Source organism: Ctenopharyngodon idella, chromosome 17 (genome assembly GCF_019924925.1).
Source record: "Ctenopharyngodon idella isolate HZGC_01 chromosome 17, HZGC01, whole genome shotgun sequence".
Taxonomy (NCBI): domain Eukaryota; kingdom Metazoa; phylum Chordata; class Actinopteri; order Cypriniformes; family Xenocyprididae; genus Ctenopharyngodon; species Ctenopharyngodon idella.
In genome coordinates, this window is record NC_067236.1 from 21831904 (window position 1) to 21846892 (window position 14989).

Genomic DNA, 14989 nt, shown 5'->3' on the forward strand with positions numbered 1-14989 from the left:
CAGGAAGTTTTAGAGCACTTCATGCTTCCTGCTGCTGACCAACTTTATGGAGATGCAGATTTCATTTTCCAACAGGACTTGGCACCTGCACACAGTGCCAAAGATACCAGTACCTGGTTTAAGGACCATGGTATCCCTGTTCTTAATTGGCCAGCAAACTCGCCTGACCTTAACCCCATAGAAAATCTATGGGGTATTGTGAAGAGGAAGATGCAATATGCCAGACCCAACAATGCAGAAGAGCTGAAGGCCACTATCAGAGCAACCTGGGCTCTTATAACACCTGAGTAGTGCCACAGACTGATCGACTCCATGCCACGCTGCATTGCTGCAGTAATTCAGGCAAAAGGAGCCCCAACTAAGTATTGAGTGCTGTACATGCTCATACTTTTCATGTTCATACTTTTCAGTTGGCCAAGATTTCTAAAAATCCTTTCTTTGTATTGGTCTTAAGTAATATTCTAATTTTCTGAGATACTGAATTTGGGATTTTCCTTAGTTGTCAGTTATAATCATCAAAATTAAAAGAAATAAACATTTGAAATATATCAGTCTGTGTGTAATGAATGAATATAATATACAAGTTTCACTTTTTGAATGGAATTAGTGAAATAAATTAACTTTTTGATGATATTCTAATTATATGACCAGCACCTGTATATGACACACTGAATGAGATTATACAATGATAATGAAACATCCCTTTTAAAAAATCTGGCAAATAGGACACCATGTCCTGAGATTGATTCTAACACAGTAAATTCAGAAAAATATGAAAACGGTGGTCCAACAGCTATACCTGTTTTTCAGCGTTCTCTGCCCGCTGGTCAGCCTCTATCACTCTCTGTTCCAACTCCTGCATCTATGGAGAGAAACAGAGAGAATCATGGGTTGTTCTGTTGAGGCTGGGATGTGTGTGTGTTGGTTATATAAACTATAAGTGTGAGATAAACTATGAGAATAATCTACTGTATATCTGACTTTGAGTGTCGCTACCTGTCATGCTCAAATGATTTTGATCATAATCCGGCACTAAATACTGAGGGCATGTTGTACTGGTGCGGGTTTGGGCACGCTTATGCCACAAACCACTGCGGTTATCAACAAGACCACCATGATGGCCTGACAGCACAGGGAAAAGATCCTAGTAAACAAGCCACCCACTCCTACATTCTCAACATGTGCATTCTGTTCAAATTTCCTACATAAAATAATGTTTCTGCACATCCTGAAAGAGAAAGTCCTTCTGTGCATCATAGCCAAAACTGTGATTTATCACCTGCTGAATGTAATTTGTAATTGAATCTATTTTGTTGTGAATTTTTTCTGTTTGATTTGTTGCTTTATATTCAATTTTATTTTTATACTAATTGATATGAATCGGATACGTGCATTTGCGTCTGCCATGGAAGCGGACAGATCGGATATTCCCTTGTGAATGCAGGACTTACGTCATTGAAAAAGCGAAGATGACAAATGACGTCAATTCAGGTGGACACCGGCCGCGATCACATGACTCTTTTTAATGCCCAGGCTGCAAACCCGGGCTCTCCACTTTTTTCTCCGCCTTATGAGTACTTATGAGTAAAAAAATAATGTGTTGGCTCAACAAAAAAAAAAATTAACGCAACAGTTTGCATCAATTTCTTTGAGTGACAACTTTGAGTGAACACATGTTCAACCAACAAGCTACATTGAGTTAGAGGAACTTAATAATTTGTAGCATAAACACAATTTTTTTAAGATGATTACTCAAAAAAAAAATAAGTTGTAGCCCTGGAAACAATAAATCATCTATTTCAGTTCAAATCAACAGCTATCATAACACATGCAAACATAACTTATTTAACATGTATATATATATATATAACATATTACTGGCATTAGTGCAGTCATTGCTTATAGAGTCAATGTAGTGTTTACCTTCATGTATCTACTCTTCAGCACAATGATAACCACAAAAACTTCAATATTACAGAAACTCTTTTAAATGTCAAACATAACAGCATTAAACACTAACAGGTCTTTCCCTTCACTAAAAACAAATAAATTAACTTCATTTCAACATTTATTCTCCTTATCCAGTCCTATGCAAAGCATGCTGGGAACTAGAAATCCAATGCCTAATTTCCGAAGTTATCAAGACAATTTCATTAAGTTACAACAACCTAATTTAAAAAAAAAAAAAAAAAGCCAATTAACGAAGAAATTAAGATGCATTTGGTCGATCAAGATCGTATTAAGATGCATTTTGGTCGATTGGATCACAAGTGGACGACGCTAAATACAGGTGTAAAAAGGGTCTAAAACATTTTGAGCTTGTCCACTTTCAACCACTTCCAGAGGACTGCTTTCGTAGTGTAGACGCTCATGTGGTTGAATGTGTTTGGACAGCCACAAAAGACCGCCTACTCTCCACCTACTGGCCTAATGCGATTATTATGAGAAACTTGCTAGCCAGATGATTTAAACTTTGTCGGCTGAAGACACAACTTTGGTTTGAAGACGAAAAACGTACCAAGCACAATGTTCTCTCACCATTCCTGATTTCTAACACACACTCACAGCGTTCGTCCGGTCTTGCGGAAGTCAGAGTGGAAGTTGCTCTCCGTATGTTTTTCCATCATCTGTAAATTGCGCAAGATTATTTTGTCCATTAGATCGAAAGATCTGAAAAACACATACATTTACCCTCCCATAGACCCTCCCCTAGAAGAAATCAGGACAGAAGTGGACGAACGTGGACAAAAGAGACACCGGGTGTAAACGGGAATGTGTCTCCCTCGTCTACTTGTGATCTGTTCGACCAAAACACATCTTAATACCAGGTGGAAACAGGGCCTAAGTGAGTGGCCCCATGAGTCTCTCTCATAGTCAAAGTTAAAAAAAATTGTGTCACAGCTCCATGTTTAGATAGCGCAGTGATATGTATGCAGAAAGTAATGAATGGCTGTGTGCAATCTTTTATATAGAGATGTTTGGGCATGCATTATGCAAATTATTAACTGCAGGCATACACTTCTTAATTTAGAATAACCTGGATTAATCAACATTAAAATCATAGCAAAAGAACAACATTTTTGTGCATTTGCTCCTGTTGTAAAGCTGGTGGAAATTTGGTAAAACAATCTTTTCTGCTCACACAAGTATGCAACTTTCAACTAAAAATGAGAGGTGAAAGGGGGAAAAAAAGGTTGTTGGAAGGAGTGCTAATCTGTGCATGGATTATATCTACTCGCATAGATATACTGCAAATAGACAAGCAAAAGCTTGTAAGAACTCACACAGAGTTCCTGGCCATGACGTGCTTTGTGCTCACTGTTTCATGAGCTCACTGACCCAGTAAAAAGGAGGACAAGTATACTAATGAATTCCCACTGTATGACAGAGCACTCCTTTTGTTCAAACTTCTTTGTTCTTTCCACCCTTTCTTGCTCCTCAAGCCAAAAGTCCAGGGATTCCCAGGAGGCACCCTCTCCATGAGAGCATTCCCTGAGTGTCGGGGCCAGAAGAGCAGCCTGTGGGGTCATTGTGTGGAGGTGGACTCTTCACCTCAGGGTCACCAAATGTACAGAACTGAATAGACGACACAGCGACAAATATGAAGAAGGACATGCTTTCGCTGGCACTTCATCAATCCGCATTACTATGGGAATAGTGTCCTCTCACCCAAGCTCAGCGCTGACCTCAGGTTAGCCTTACCCTCTCAGCAATGATTCACCAAGCATTAAGAGCTATTCAGCAACTATGTCGTAAAGTTTACTGGCGCTGAGTGGAGAGTGTGGAGCTACCGGGCCTCAATAGAGGTAATAGAAACATCTCAATGACACAAACAGATGCAATTCCAGTACAGACCTTACTCAGAAGACATTTAGTTTCATGCAAATCAGTGAGAGTTGAGTCTGTTCAATAAACTGTTAAATTGTCAATAAAAAAAAAAAAACATTTTACATTAGAATTGGTTTCACGATGTATACAGAAATCTCTCTGTTATGCTCGTAGAGATTTGTAAGGCTAAAAATTGGTTATTTTTTCATTTTCGCAACCTGTTTTCCTGAGGTTTTGTCCACTGGGAATTTGTAGAATGCAGTGATGAATGGAAATGATTTTTTTCCCAAAACACCAAAACAAAAAGAATTCAAGTTTAATTTAGCCAGAAACTGCAACCGAAAGCAAAAATCGAGTTTGGGTCATTAAGTATCGGTAACTGGGTAATTGAACTCAGTATGGTGTCGTTCTCAGGTGATAAGTTAAATCAGTCATAGTAAAGTTGACCTTTGGCTAACGAATTTTACCCATTGCTACTTAAAGTCCCCTTGAAATCAATATTTAAGTTTTTTGGCTTTTAGTATGAATATGTTAGTCTTACTGTTATCTATAAGCTAGTGTGCTCCAAAACAATGACAAAATTCGCATTTAGAAGATATAAGTGTTCAAAACTTACAGTCTCTCACTTCTGCCAATAATGATTTTGATGACATCACCCTGCACTTCAGCTTCTCATCAAATTTTCTGTCCAATCAAATGCTCTCTAGAATCTGAAGCGTCCCGCCCCCTACATTATAATTAGACGCTGAAGCTGCAGCTAAAAATCGGTCAATTGTTCAATATAGGGTATAGGGAACGATTCAGACATTGTAAATATGTCTTCCATTGGGGCGAGTGAAGTCTGGTTTTACGTTAGTGTCACGAGAACTGCAGTGCACACAGTCTGTTCCGGTCCAGAGACACGATGGCACAGAGCGGATCATATGCGTGAGTCGGTACAGACCAGAAAACGTATCGGACCAATTTGAATTCTGCACAGAATGCTGTATTTTAAAGCGATATGGAGGATTAGGAGAAGAAACAATTAGAGATTTGGTAGAAACTGCGGCTTTACTGAACTCAACAGCTCTGGCCGAGCTGTGATAAAAATTAAACACTATTGGCTAGTTTTAAAAAGGGGAAGAGCTGTTTGATATGTCCCGCCCTGTCTTCCCCTTTTTAGTGGAAATTACGTCAACACAATGAATAATGCTGCGCGCTTCAAGGCACTTCAGTGGGACTTTAACAGTTGTGGCTTATCCAAGTTGTGTTGACGAAAAAGATGCTGCAACAGCCAAACCTAATCATTGCAGAAAGTGAAAACATGAACATACTGGAGAGCTTTTTAATGGTAGAAAATGAAGTTGTACTTCTGATGAAACAAGACAATGACACTGTTTTTTATGTTTTATACGGTAAAGCTGTTTGATTTCAAGCAATCTTTTGTTTAAAGTGCTATATAAATAAACGTGACGTGACTTTACTAGAGCACCGAATTGCAGAGCTTGTGCAAACATATCCACGTTGCTATGATCAGATGCTTTTCTTGCTTTATTAAAAAATGCTTGCTGTTTTCTCAGTTTTATTGGGTGTTTATTTTGTTATTGAGAGGATAGATTTTGCACAGCACATATCTACATATTCATCTAAACGCTGCTTTCAGCAGCCTGCATTCACAGCAATGACATTTCCTCTCTCAAGAGCCATAAAGGTACTAAAAACATATTTAAAACAGTTCATGCGAGTTCAGTAATTCTACCTTAATATTATAAAGTGGAAGAGGAAATGTCATTGCTTTGAATGCAGGCCTCACTGATCCATCGGATTTAATCAAAAATATCTTAATTTGTGTTCTAAAGATGAATGAAGGCCTTACGGGTGTAGAACAACATAAGGGTGAGTAATTAATGACATTTTCATTTTTGGGTGAACTAACCCTTTAAAGACACAACATATCATCCTGATTCAGCAGAAGGCTGAGGATGGACTGATGGTTATGACAGGCCACAGGTTAAACAGGTGGGGGCAGGGCAGCTGCTCAGGCATCGGACAACCAGGTATGTGAAAAATTTAACAACTGTTCTTTTGCAGTTGCTATAGTGAAATGCAAAGAAGGTTTCCTCCTCGGTCTTAAGCAGTTGACTACACCGCCTCAGAATATGGAAGCAGAGAATGTGAACTATGCATTAATGACTCTGGAAATCACCAGCATAGCATCCATCTGCCATGATCAAGACTCTTACTAAAACATAGCCTTTTTTTTTTTTTTTTTTTTTAACAGTAAAACTGGGTTTCATCAACCTTTTTTAGTGTGTAGGACAGTTTATTTGTTAAAGAAACATCAAAATACTGTCAAAAAATGTAATCATTAACCATATTTGATACAGACACCTAAAGTCTGAAACACCCAACAGCTCAATAATTAATTTGAGAACTATGCAAGAAGATAAAGACTAATGAAGCGGGGATGGTGTTTTTATGGAGAAAGGTTGAGTTTGAGAGAGCGAGAGAGATAGCAAAAAACGCATTATTACTATTGCAGGCTAATCCTCCTGTCTGGCAGTTCGTTAGAAACAAGACAGTTCTAGAGAACTAGGCCAAACCCAACATGAGGACCAGCTTACTGAATCTTCTACATTTACTTTGCAAACACATGCAGCACTCACATAAGGAAAGGATGATTTCTGTGTGATTTCTACTGTACATCTGAGCGGCTGTGCTCTGTTGTAAACTGTAAATTTTGGCAACAAAACAGAAAATGTGCATAAACTATGCACAATACACATACTATTTTGTGCAGAAATAGTATGCATTAGGGGTGTAACGGTACATGTATTTGTCCTGAACCGAACGGTATGGACGTCGCGGTTCGGTGCATACAGTCAGACGACGAATACAGTCGGTCTCAGGCGAATCCAGAAGGGGCCGTGCATGGTAATGCAATGCTGTTTGCTACCAGTAAAAAGAGCAGAAGAAGAAGAGACGATCGATCGGTATGTTTACATGTAATCTCTCAACCATAGACTGTAAAAAAAATTATGGACGTAGTGTCCGTGACGTCACCTGTAGGTTTCTGAAGAGCATTCTTGAAGCCTAAAGTGGGCCATCGCCATCTTAGCAGCGCGTCACCATGCGTCACTCCCGGATAACTGAAAATGGGCAAAGAGGCGGGACGTGGTTGGAACTGAGATGCCTGGTTGCTGAAACCACGCCCACCTAGCTCGACGTGATCAAGTTCAAGCTCTGGCTATGGAGCTATCTATCTTAGATACTATCTAAAATATTAATAAAGATAACAAGCTATGTCATTTGATAGTTCTACAGTAATATTCAACATTAATATTGTAATTTGTGTCGGGTGTGTAAATGACAACACGCACAAATCAAAACAGGACCTTTGTAATGAAACAGCGATCGCAAAATGAATCCAATCTGTAGCACTTAGGTAAAATGTCCATGAGCGTCCAAAAATATCCAACAGCACTTTTTGTCTACAAAAGCGTTAAATCCATGAAATGTTGATATATTGTCCATTGTTTGCATCATATTTCTTCTGAACGATCTGTTCTCCATCATCGTTCTTCAAGAAATTATGCAATCTGAGCACTGTTTATGTTGTAAAACTGTATATGATTGTATACATCGGACTCTCACAAACAAATGAGCCCACGTCCAAAGTTTAATTTTTCGAAATAGTGCAGCTTTTTTAGTTATAATATCCAAGCAGTGCTGTCAGATTTTGTGGTGTCTTGAGAGGCATATTCTCCAGCCATTGTCATTAAAACGTTTAGCCAATGCCAAGACGATCCAATGTGTTCTGTTTATCTTCCGTATGTGTGCTCATGTACACAGAGGCACACCTGTCTTGACCATAAACCACACAGCAAGCCATATTATTTGATAATTGTATGAAATAATCCTGAAAAAAAGCACAAACACGGCAGAGATGCCAAGTTCAGGGGCTGGAATTAGCTGAGGTGACAGACAGCAGCGGCAATCCACCTGTCACTCTAGTGGCCACGCCCTTAATTATGCAGGACTTTAAGGCTTAATATAATTTAAATGGATGAGTTATAAATAAAATTCATCCCCCTCAGAGTTGTCATGAAGAGCAAAATTAGCTGTATAGACCAAAACCACAATTTGTACCAGGCTGTAAACATGTTTTTTTCTGCTGTAAAGTTGGGCATTTTAACATGGGACTCAATGAGGTTCTGCTCTCTTTTGGAGCCTGTCCCTAGCGGCCAGTTGATGAATTGCAGTTTAAGTCACTTCCGTATTGGCTTCAAGAGAAACTGGGGGAGGTTGCTGCTTGCTCTCAACCAGTGTTTCAACTGCAGAAATATATCAATAAAACAGCCTGAGAAAAATATCCCACATAGCATTATATTTACCTCAGGCAAGTCAAGTCTCCCCAAGTTACCTCAGGGGAGCATTTTGTTTATGCACTATATTATCCTATTCATTATATTTACTTAACTGTCATGTTTGTGTGCCGTTACACCCCTAGTATGCATATTATGGTAGTGTGCTATTCGAACATAGCCTATGTGCACTGCACTCACACATAATTTTAATCTTATTCTACTATGGGATGAACTTTTACAACTGTAGGGCATGTGTATGTGAACAGAATGGAAAATGTATTCCCTCATGCCAGAATGAGAGATCACACCCTTCACACAATTCTGTGTCAAGCTTTTCCTCTGCAAAGTGGGTCAATGTGTAAAACACTCCTAACGCCGCCCAGAGAAGCAGATGAGAAGCATATGAATCTTTCTAAACAGGCACCAGCAGCAAACTCTCAACACTTTCTTTTGCCTGCTTCATCAAAATAAGCTGCAACCCATAAGACACTGAGCCCTGATATCCAGCGAGAGAGAGGTTGGAAAGAATGGGAGAGCAGGAGAGAGTGGAGGTCAGGGTGAGTGAAAGGCTGTTAGAGACGATGACCAGAGTGGGAAGAAACCTGATGGAGGACGTTTGGGAGCCGTCCAAGACTTAATGTCCCTGTGGTCTGCGTGTTTGGACAGTAAACACCCTAATGGCACCACCACAGATAGAAAAAAAAAACACAACAACAGACCTACCTCTTAGACCGAAAAGAAAAACAAAACTGATGTTGTTTTTGGAAAGACTTATCAACATCAAGAAGAGCAAGAACACATATGGTCTACAGACCAATGTAAAAAATATTGTTTATATGCTCCTCCATGAGATGTTAAATCCCCAGTGTGTTTATTGAGACAAAGTTATGCATGTAAAATGGTTAGAAGGTGTTCTGATTCTTCAGTAAACGGTATTTATGGCTAAAAAAGGTTTAATATAGCACAAAACCTCTAACCGTAAGGCCTGAAACACACTTTGCACAAGCATGTGAACACAGGTTAGACAACTGTGCCGAGAATTTCCGGGCCGAGAACGGTTTGTAGCTGTTCTGTGCCATACCAGGCTGAAGTGGAAACACAACTGGAACCGTTCCTTACCATTCTAAGAACGGTTCGGCCCGACGGTGGAAAAGTGGCTTTAGTGGCTAAGTTTATGCAACCGGCTCCTGAATAATAATACATCCGGTTTAATGGCTCAGACCTGAAGGTAACTATAGCCGCGTTTCCACCAAAATTACCAGGAACAATTTGTCCCAGGAACTTTTTTTCCCCCCAGACCTATTGCTAGCTGCGTTTCCATAGCGGTCTAAAGTACCGTGAAGATAGTCCAGTGACGTAGGACTGCGCACGACTTTCCAGTTCCCGCTGGATTTCGTCCTCTGCATACAAGCTTAATAAAGCCTTAACCTCTTCGTCAGTCCATTGGTCGCATTTTTTAAACTTTATTATTGATTCAAATAGCAAACAACTCTTACTGCACGCACTGCAACAGACTTTAAAAAACGATGGTTGAAATAAAATGCTGCGTGGAGTCAACCAATCAAAATGCTGCGTGAACTTAACCAATCAGCATGTTCAGCGCCCAAGTCCCACCCCCGAAAGTTCCGGAACTTTGAAAAAGTACTACCTCGTGAGCAGGGACTTTCTGAGGGGGAATATTTTTACCCGGAACTTCATTTAGACTCGGTCGAAACACACCGAGTACCACCCCGAAGTTCCTAGTTCCTGGGGAAAGTTCCTGCGGTGGAAATGTGACTTAAATCACCCCCTGGAGTACTAAGGTTTGTCACCTCCAGACTAGTCTCACATAGCCAGACCTTCAGACTGACAGCAGAAGGTCTGTACTCCATCACAGCTTTCATTGGCCAAGGACGACACAAGAGGACGTCTGACCAACATGGAAAGCAACCAATCACAGTTCGCTTTGTTCATGCGTCATGTTTAGGGACGTGAAAATGTAAAGTCAGTGTCCCTACAATAACAGATCGGCATGCACCTAATAAATTATTCATTCAAGAATGTTGTGCAAGTTCACTGCGACAAGGGCACCGTGAACTTCACATACTTTTGAAAATCCAGCTTCTAGTTGATCCTGATAAGCGCTCATTTTCATTATTATAAATTTTTTGATTTTCTTCTTCCATGAGGGGGTTTCACGTCACAACGGCTTTGTTTCCAGGCAGAAAAGAATGCAACATACACGTCTTCCTGAAATCCAGAAAATGTAGCTTTTAACTTCAAAACTCCCAAAATTATTCCCATTTTGTGTGCCTTATGCATCAGATATTCAGTCAATGGTCCGTCTGAGGCTGAGACTACCTCCAGATTAGGCTTGCTGCGATAGTTGGTGTTACCAGCGTTCAGCCACAATACCGGTTACATCACTTGCCCACCGAGACAAAGCTCCTCACCGTCATTTATAGTAATAAAAATCATTTAGTTCAGTTATTGAACAGACACTACAATTAAAAACTGAATGCGTCTGCTCAATGCAGCGTGAGCCGAACGAGAGTCGCAGCACAGACCAGCAGCAGGAGTCAGATCTCATTTATCATGAAAGTGAGGCGCTGACTGACAAGACGATGGCGGAAGATTTGGTTTCAAAGTGAAATGTAATATTTTAGATTTAAACCCAATGCTAATAACAATCTGCAACCTTTTTAATTAAGAATAATAATGAACCCACCATTCAAGCAATTGCTGCCCCTGAATTGGCGCTAATTCGAAAGCAAAAGTAAAATGCGCACGGGCATTCATAATAGTGCATGTCTACTGGCGCGGAGGGGCTCTGCACCATTATGCTGCAGTGCGCATTTTACTTTTGCTTTTGAATTAGCAATTTAAAAGTGAGGTACAAAAAAGGGGAAAAACTCCAACGTCCCCCCATCCCAAACAATAAAACAGGCAAACAAAATCTCATAGATATGAACCTTGCCTCTTGACTTTGCTAGTAAGTAACCACCCAGAACACTATAACAACCGCATAGCAATGCTCTGGCAACCACCCAAAACACCCTAACAATGCGGCCATAGGCAAGAAACACCATTTTCTTTAAAAACTGTAAAAATACAGTTACTTGTGCTAATCTGGTAGTTAATAAAGGAATCCTTCTCTCACCTATCACACCAAAACACACACACACCTGTATATCCACTCAAGCATTCACACGAGTCAGTGGTTTTTCCCTGAAGGGCCGCCTGCCAAGTTTGACAGTTAACCTTTTCTTGCAAGACGAAACACTGAGGTCAATGCGGCATGACCAAACTGTAGATGAGGAGGGAGAGAGAAAGAGCTGAGGAGAAACTAAGTAACTTGTTCCACTGTGACTGAGACAAAATACTTTTTTAAAAAAGTAAATGAGAAATAGAATTGGCCAATATCACCCTTACAAATAATCACTGTGGCGGTACCATGGTACAGCGATGAATCAGATGGTAATGCCATGGGGTGCTTTGATATATATATCAAGGTACTGATTGATTACAGTGTTCAGATATTTACAACTAAGGTACTTCAAAAATACCATGGTAAATGTACTAAGTACTATGTCCAAAAATTACAAAAGGTAGTGTAATGATACTTTTTGGTACTTTCTTGTTAGTGAGTTGGGATGATGAGACAGGAAACAGGCTTCATGTGCAAGTCATAAGATGCAAACCAGCAGCGAACCATATGTACCATGTTTACTAAATTATCTGCTATTTAGGCCTTAATAGAGGGATGTTTATTGTCAAAGAAAGTGGCTTTGTTACAATCTAACTTGAGGGGATTGATATTTGTTTTGGCTAGAAGAATTTATGCATACATAAGCTGTGCAAAATTTACAGAAAATAAACAAATCATATGCGTCACTGGAATGCAGTGGGCGATTTTGTAGACCCTGTGCTACCCATAATACCCCTCTTTTACCCTCTCAGCAAGTAGGTGGCGGATATTTCCCGCTTGCAGACGAAACCTCATAAGCTGCGTCTCCAGAGCGATGCATCTCTTCTGCCAGTCCACACTGGTGTTGGGCACTGCTGCCGTGGCTACACCCTCCATCACCTCTGCCATCTGTGCCCGTGTGCCAGTCTGCCAACCTGCAGGTTACAGGGATGGAAATTTGTCAGAGAACACAATGAACTTTTACATGAACACAAGGCAAATAGAGGACAGGGTTAACAGGTTTGCCTTGAAGCCTGTAAAGGAGGAATAGGACCTTGGACCTGGGCTGGTTTACAGGGAGGAAAAAAAATTAAATTAACCACTATGTCTACTGAAATTAGATTGTCCATTGGAGAGAGCAAATCAAAAAAAGACCATCAAAACCAAAGCCTTAATAGTACTGACAAATTTACAGGCCAGAATGATTAATCTGCCATTTTTCCCCAATACAGACACAGGCTTATAATCGTCCTTGTATCAACTCCAAAATCTACCAATAGCCTTGTCCACAGATAATAAATGTTATAACGTTTCCAATGCTTCATTTCCAAGGTTAATTTCCACACATTTTGACTAATTAATTGCAATGACCTTTACATGATGTACAGTTGTTCTTGATCATTGGATAAATATTTGAAACCACATTTTGTAGAGATTGTACTGAAGGAGTGCAATTTCCAACCAAAAAAAAAAAAGGCATAACTAGCATAATTTCCCCTTTTTTTTTTTCCCCAAATTCCCTGATATTCCTATCTATTCCATGATCTGGATTTTAGCAAGTCTGTGTAAATTTGCATGGAAGCCTGTTTCTGCCTGTTTCTGAAATTTGACTATGAACATAAATGTTCGTAAATGAACGAAATGAAAAAATTTGTTCGTTTTGATGAACGCGATTCAAAGATCCGAGTCAGTAAAATGATCAGAACTTCCCGTCACTGGTAAACATATCTGTGCATAGATCGTCTCTTCTTCTTCTTCTGCGCTTTTACCTGTTGTGGCGGTTAACAAACAGCATTGCATTACCGCATGCGCCCCCTTTTGGATTGGAGTGTGGATCACCTGTGACTGACTGTATTCATCATCTGACTGTATGCACCGAACCGTGACGTCCGTACCATGACGGTTCGGGACGAATACATGTACCGTTACACCCCTACTTAATAGTGTAACTGACAGGAACTTTTCTGAAGTGTTTTGTATTGGAGTTTAATTCCACTAGACAGTGTAATAAAAAGGTCAAAATCTCGGTGATCTAAGACTGACATTTACCCTAAGATGAGAACACACTGTTGACATCACAGTTCTGGCGGTAAATGCTCTGGGCAAAGTGTTTCTTTTCACCTCTCTTTTATTGTTTCCCTCCCTTCAAATGAGCTCACTTTTTAGTGATCACCTAGGTAACCACTGAAAAGCAAACTTGAGCTGTGAGCTCATAGAGATGACACAGTTTAACAAAGCCTACCTTCTCTTTTTCTCTGCATACACAATGTAGACTCTAATATACACATGCATATATCGTTTGAAGGCCGTAGGGATGGGGTAAGTCCAGCTATGCAAGTGTAGACAGTTTACCCAGTGGCCTAAGCAATCCCTACCCTATATTCAGCCACCTAAATATCCCTGTTCAAGCAATCCCTTCTTAATTACAGGCCCAGGGAGAAACAGGATCCTGGCCCACACAATGGAGTCTTTCTGCATGACAGTCCCATTACCAATATAAGGGAGGGGGTCTTTCTCTCTTCCCCTGAAAAAGGGATAAAGAATGTGGCGGCTCAAAGGAGACAAGCTCTTGAATAGTGGAAAACACTGATTATTTTTACCTGTTCAAAGCTGATAGGCTAGTTTGTAGCTCGCATTTTAAAAGCTTGTAGTTTCTGTGATGTTAGTGGGTCGATTATCTATTAATTTATTCAAAAATACATTAGAAATGCAATTCATAAACACTATGTCTTGAATACACATTTTCTATGAGGATCAAGTTTTGAATATCTGTATTAAAATTAATTTAAAGTCAAATGTGATGGTGGAACAACTGTCCTGATATTATAATTAAAAAAATGCCTCATTAAATGAAATAAATTCATCAAAAGAAACTCTACAGTATTTGGCATAATTTTCTATTTCTTGGGGCAAAAAAAAAAATCTATTATATTATCTGCTAAATCATAATCATTTGGTGCAGCCGACATGCAGAGTAACATAAAACGAGAAATAGAAATTCACACATACACACATTTTACCTTGAAATTATATTTTAATACATTTTTGATTAATTACTCTGGAATGTTACTACTTTTTAATTTGATGGTTACATCACATGACATTTTTAAAATCATTTAAGGGGTCCTTGATTATGATTTAATTTTTTTAGCTTTAGTTAGTGTGTAATGTTGCTGTTTGAGCATAAACAACATCTGTAAAGTTACGACGCTCAAAGTTCAATGCAAAGGGGGATATTTTCTTTTACAGAAATCGTTTTTTAAGGACTACAACAAATGGCTGGTAGGGACTACAACGAGCTTCTTCCTGGGTTGGTGACATCACTAACCCTAACATTTACATAAACCCTGTCCCTGAGAACACGCAACAAAGGGGGTGAGGCCATGTTGGGCTGCTTTAGAGAAGAGGAAGAGTTGTTGTAGTCGAGTGTTGTTACCATGCCGTCATTTTACACCGGACTGCTTCACAAGCGAGGGTCAATTCAACGCTGGATTTGCACAAAAGATTAACATGACGGCACATGCTAGTCGATGAGTTGAATCAACTCCACAGCAACTACATAAATTTATCCTCTAACCATTCAGAAACGTCCAGTTTCATTCTAAAAGTTGTAACTTCTTCCTGAGTCTCTCCATCAGTGTCGACTCCG

The 14989-nt window shown here is 39.7% G+C and overlaps 1 protein-coding gene across 1 annotated transcript in view; it reads right to left on the reverse strand.

Moving 5' to 3' along the window:
- plekhh1 (pleckstrin homology domain containing, family H (with MyTH4 domain) member 1) overlaps window positions 1-14989 on the reverse strand; it is a 55256-nt gene that overhangs the window by 30529 nt on the left and 9738 nt on the right. The window contains exons 2-3 of the mRNA XM_051868786.1: window positions 12106-12275; window positions 800-862 (exon numbers count right to left, since the gene is read on the reverse strand). Coding sequence (XP_051724746.1) covers window positions 800-862; window positions 12106-12249 — 207 coding nt within the window. The 5' untranslated portion in view covers window positions 12250-12275. The remainder of the gene's footprint in view (window positions 1-799; window positions 863-12105; window positions 12276-14989) is intronic.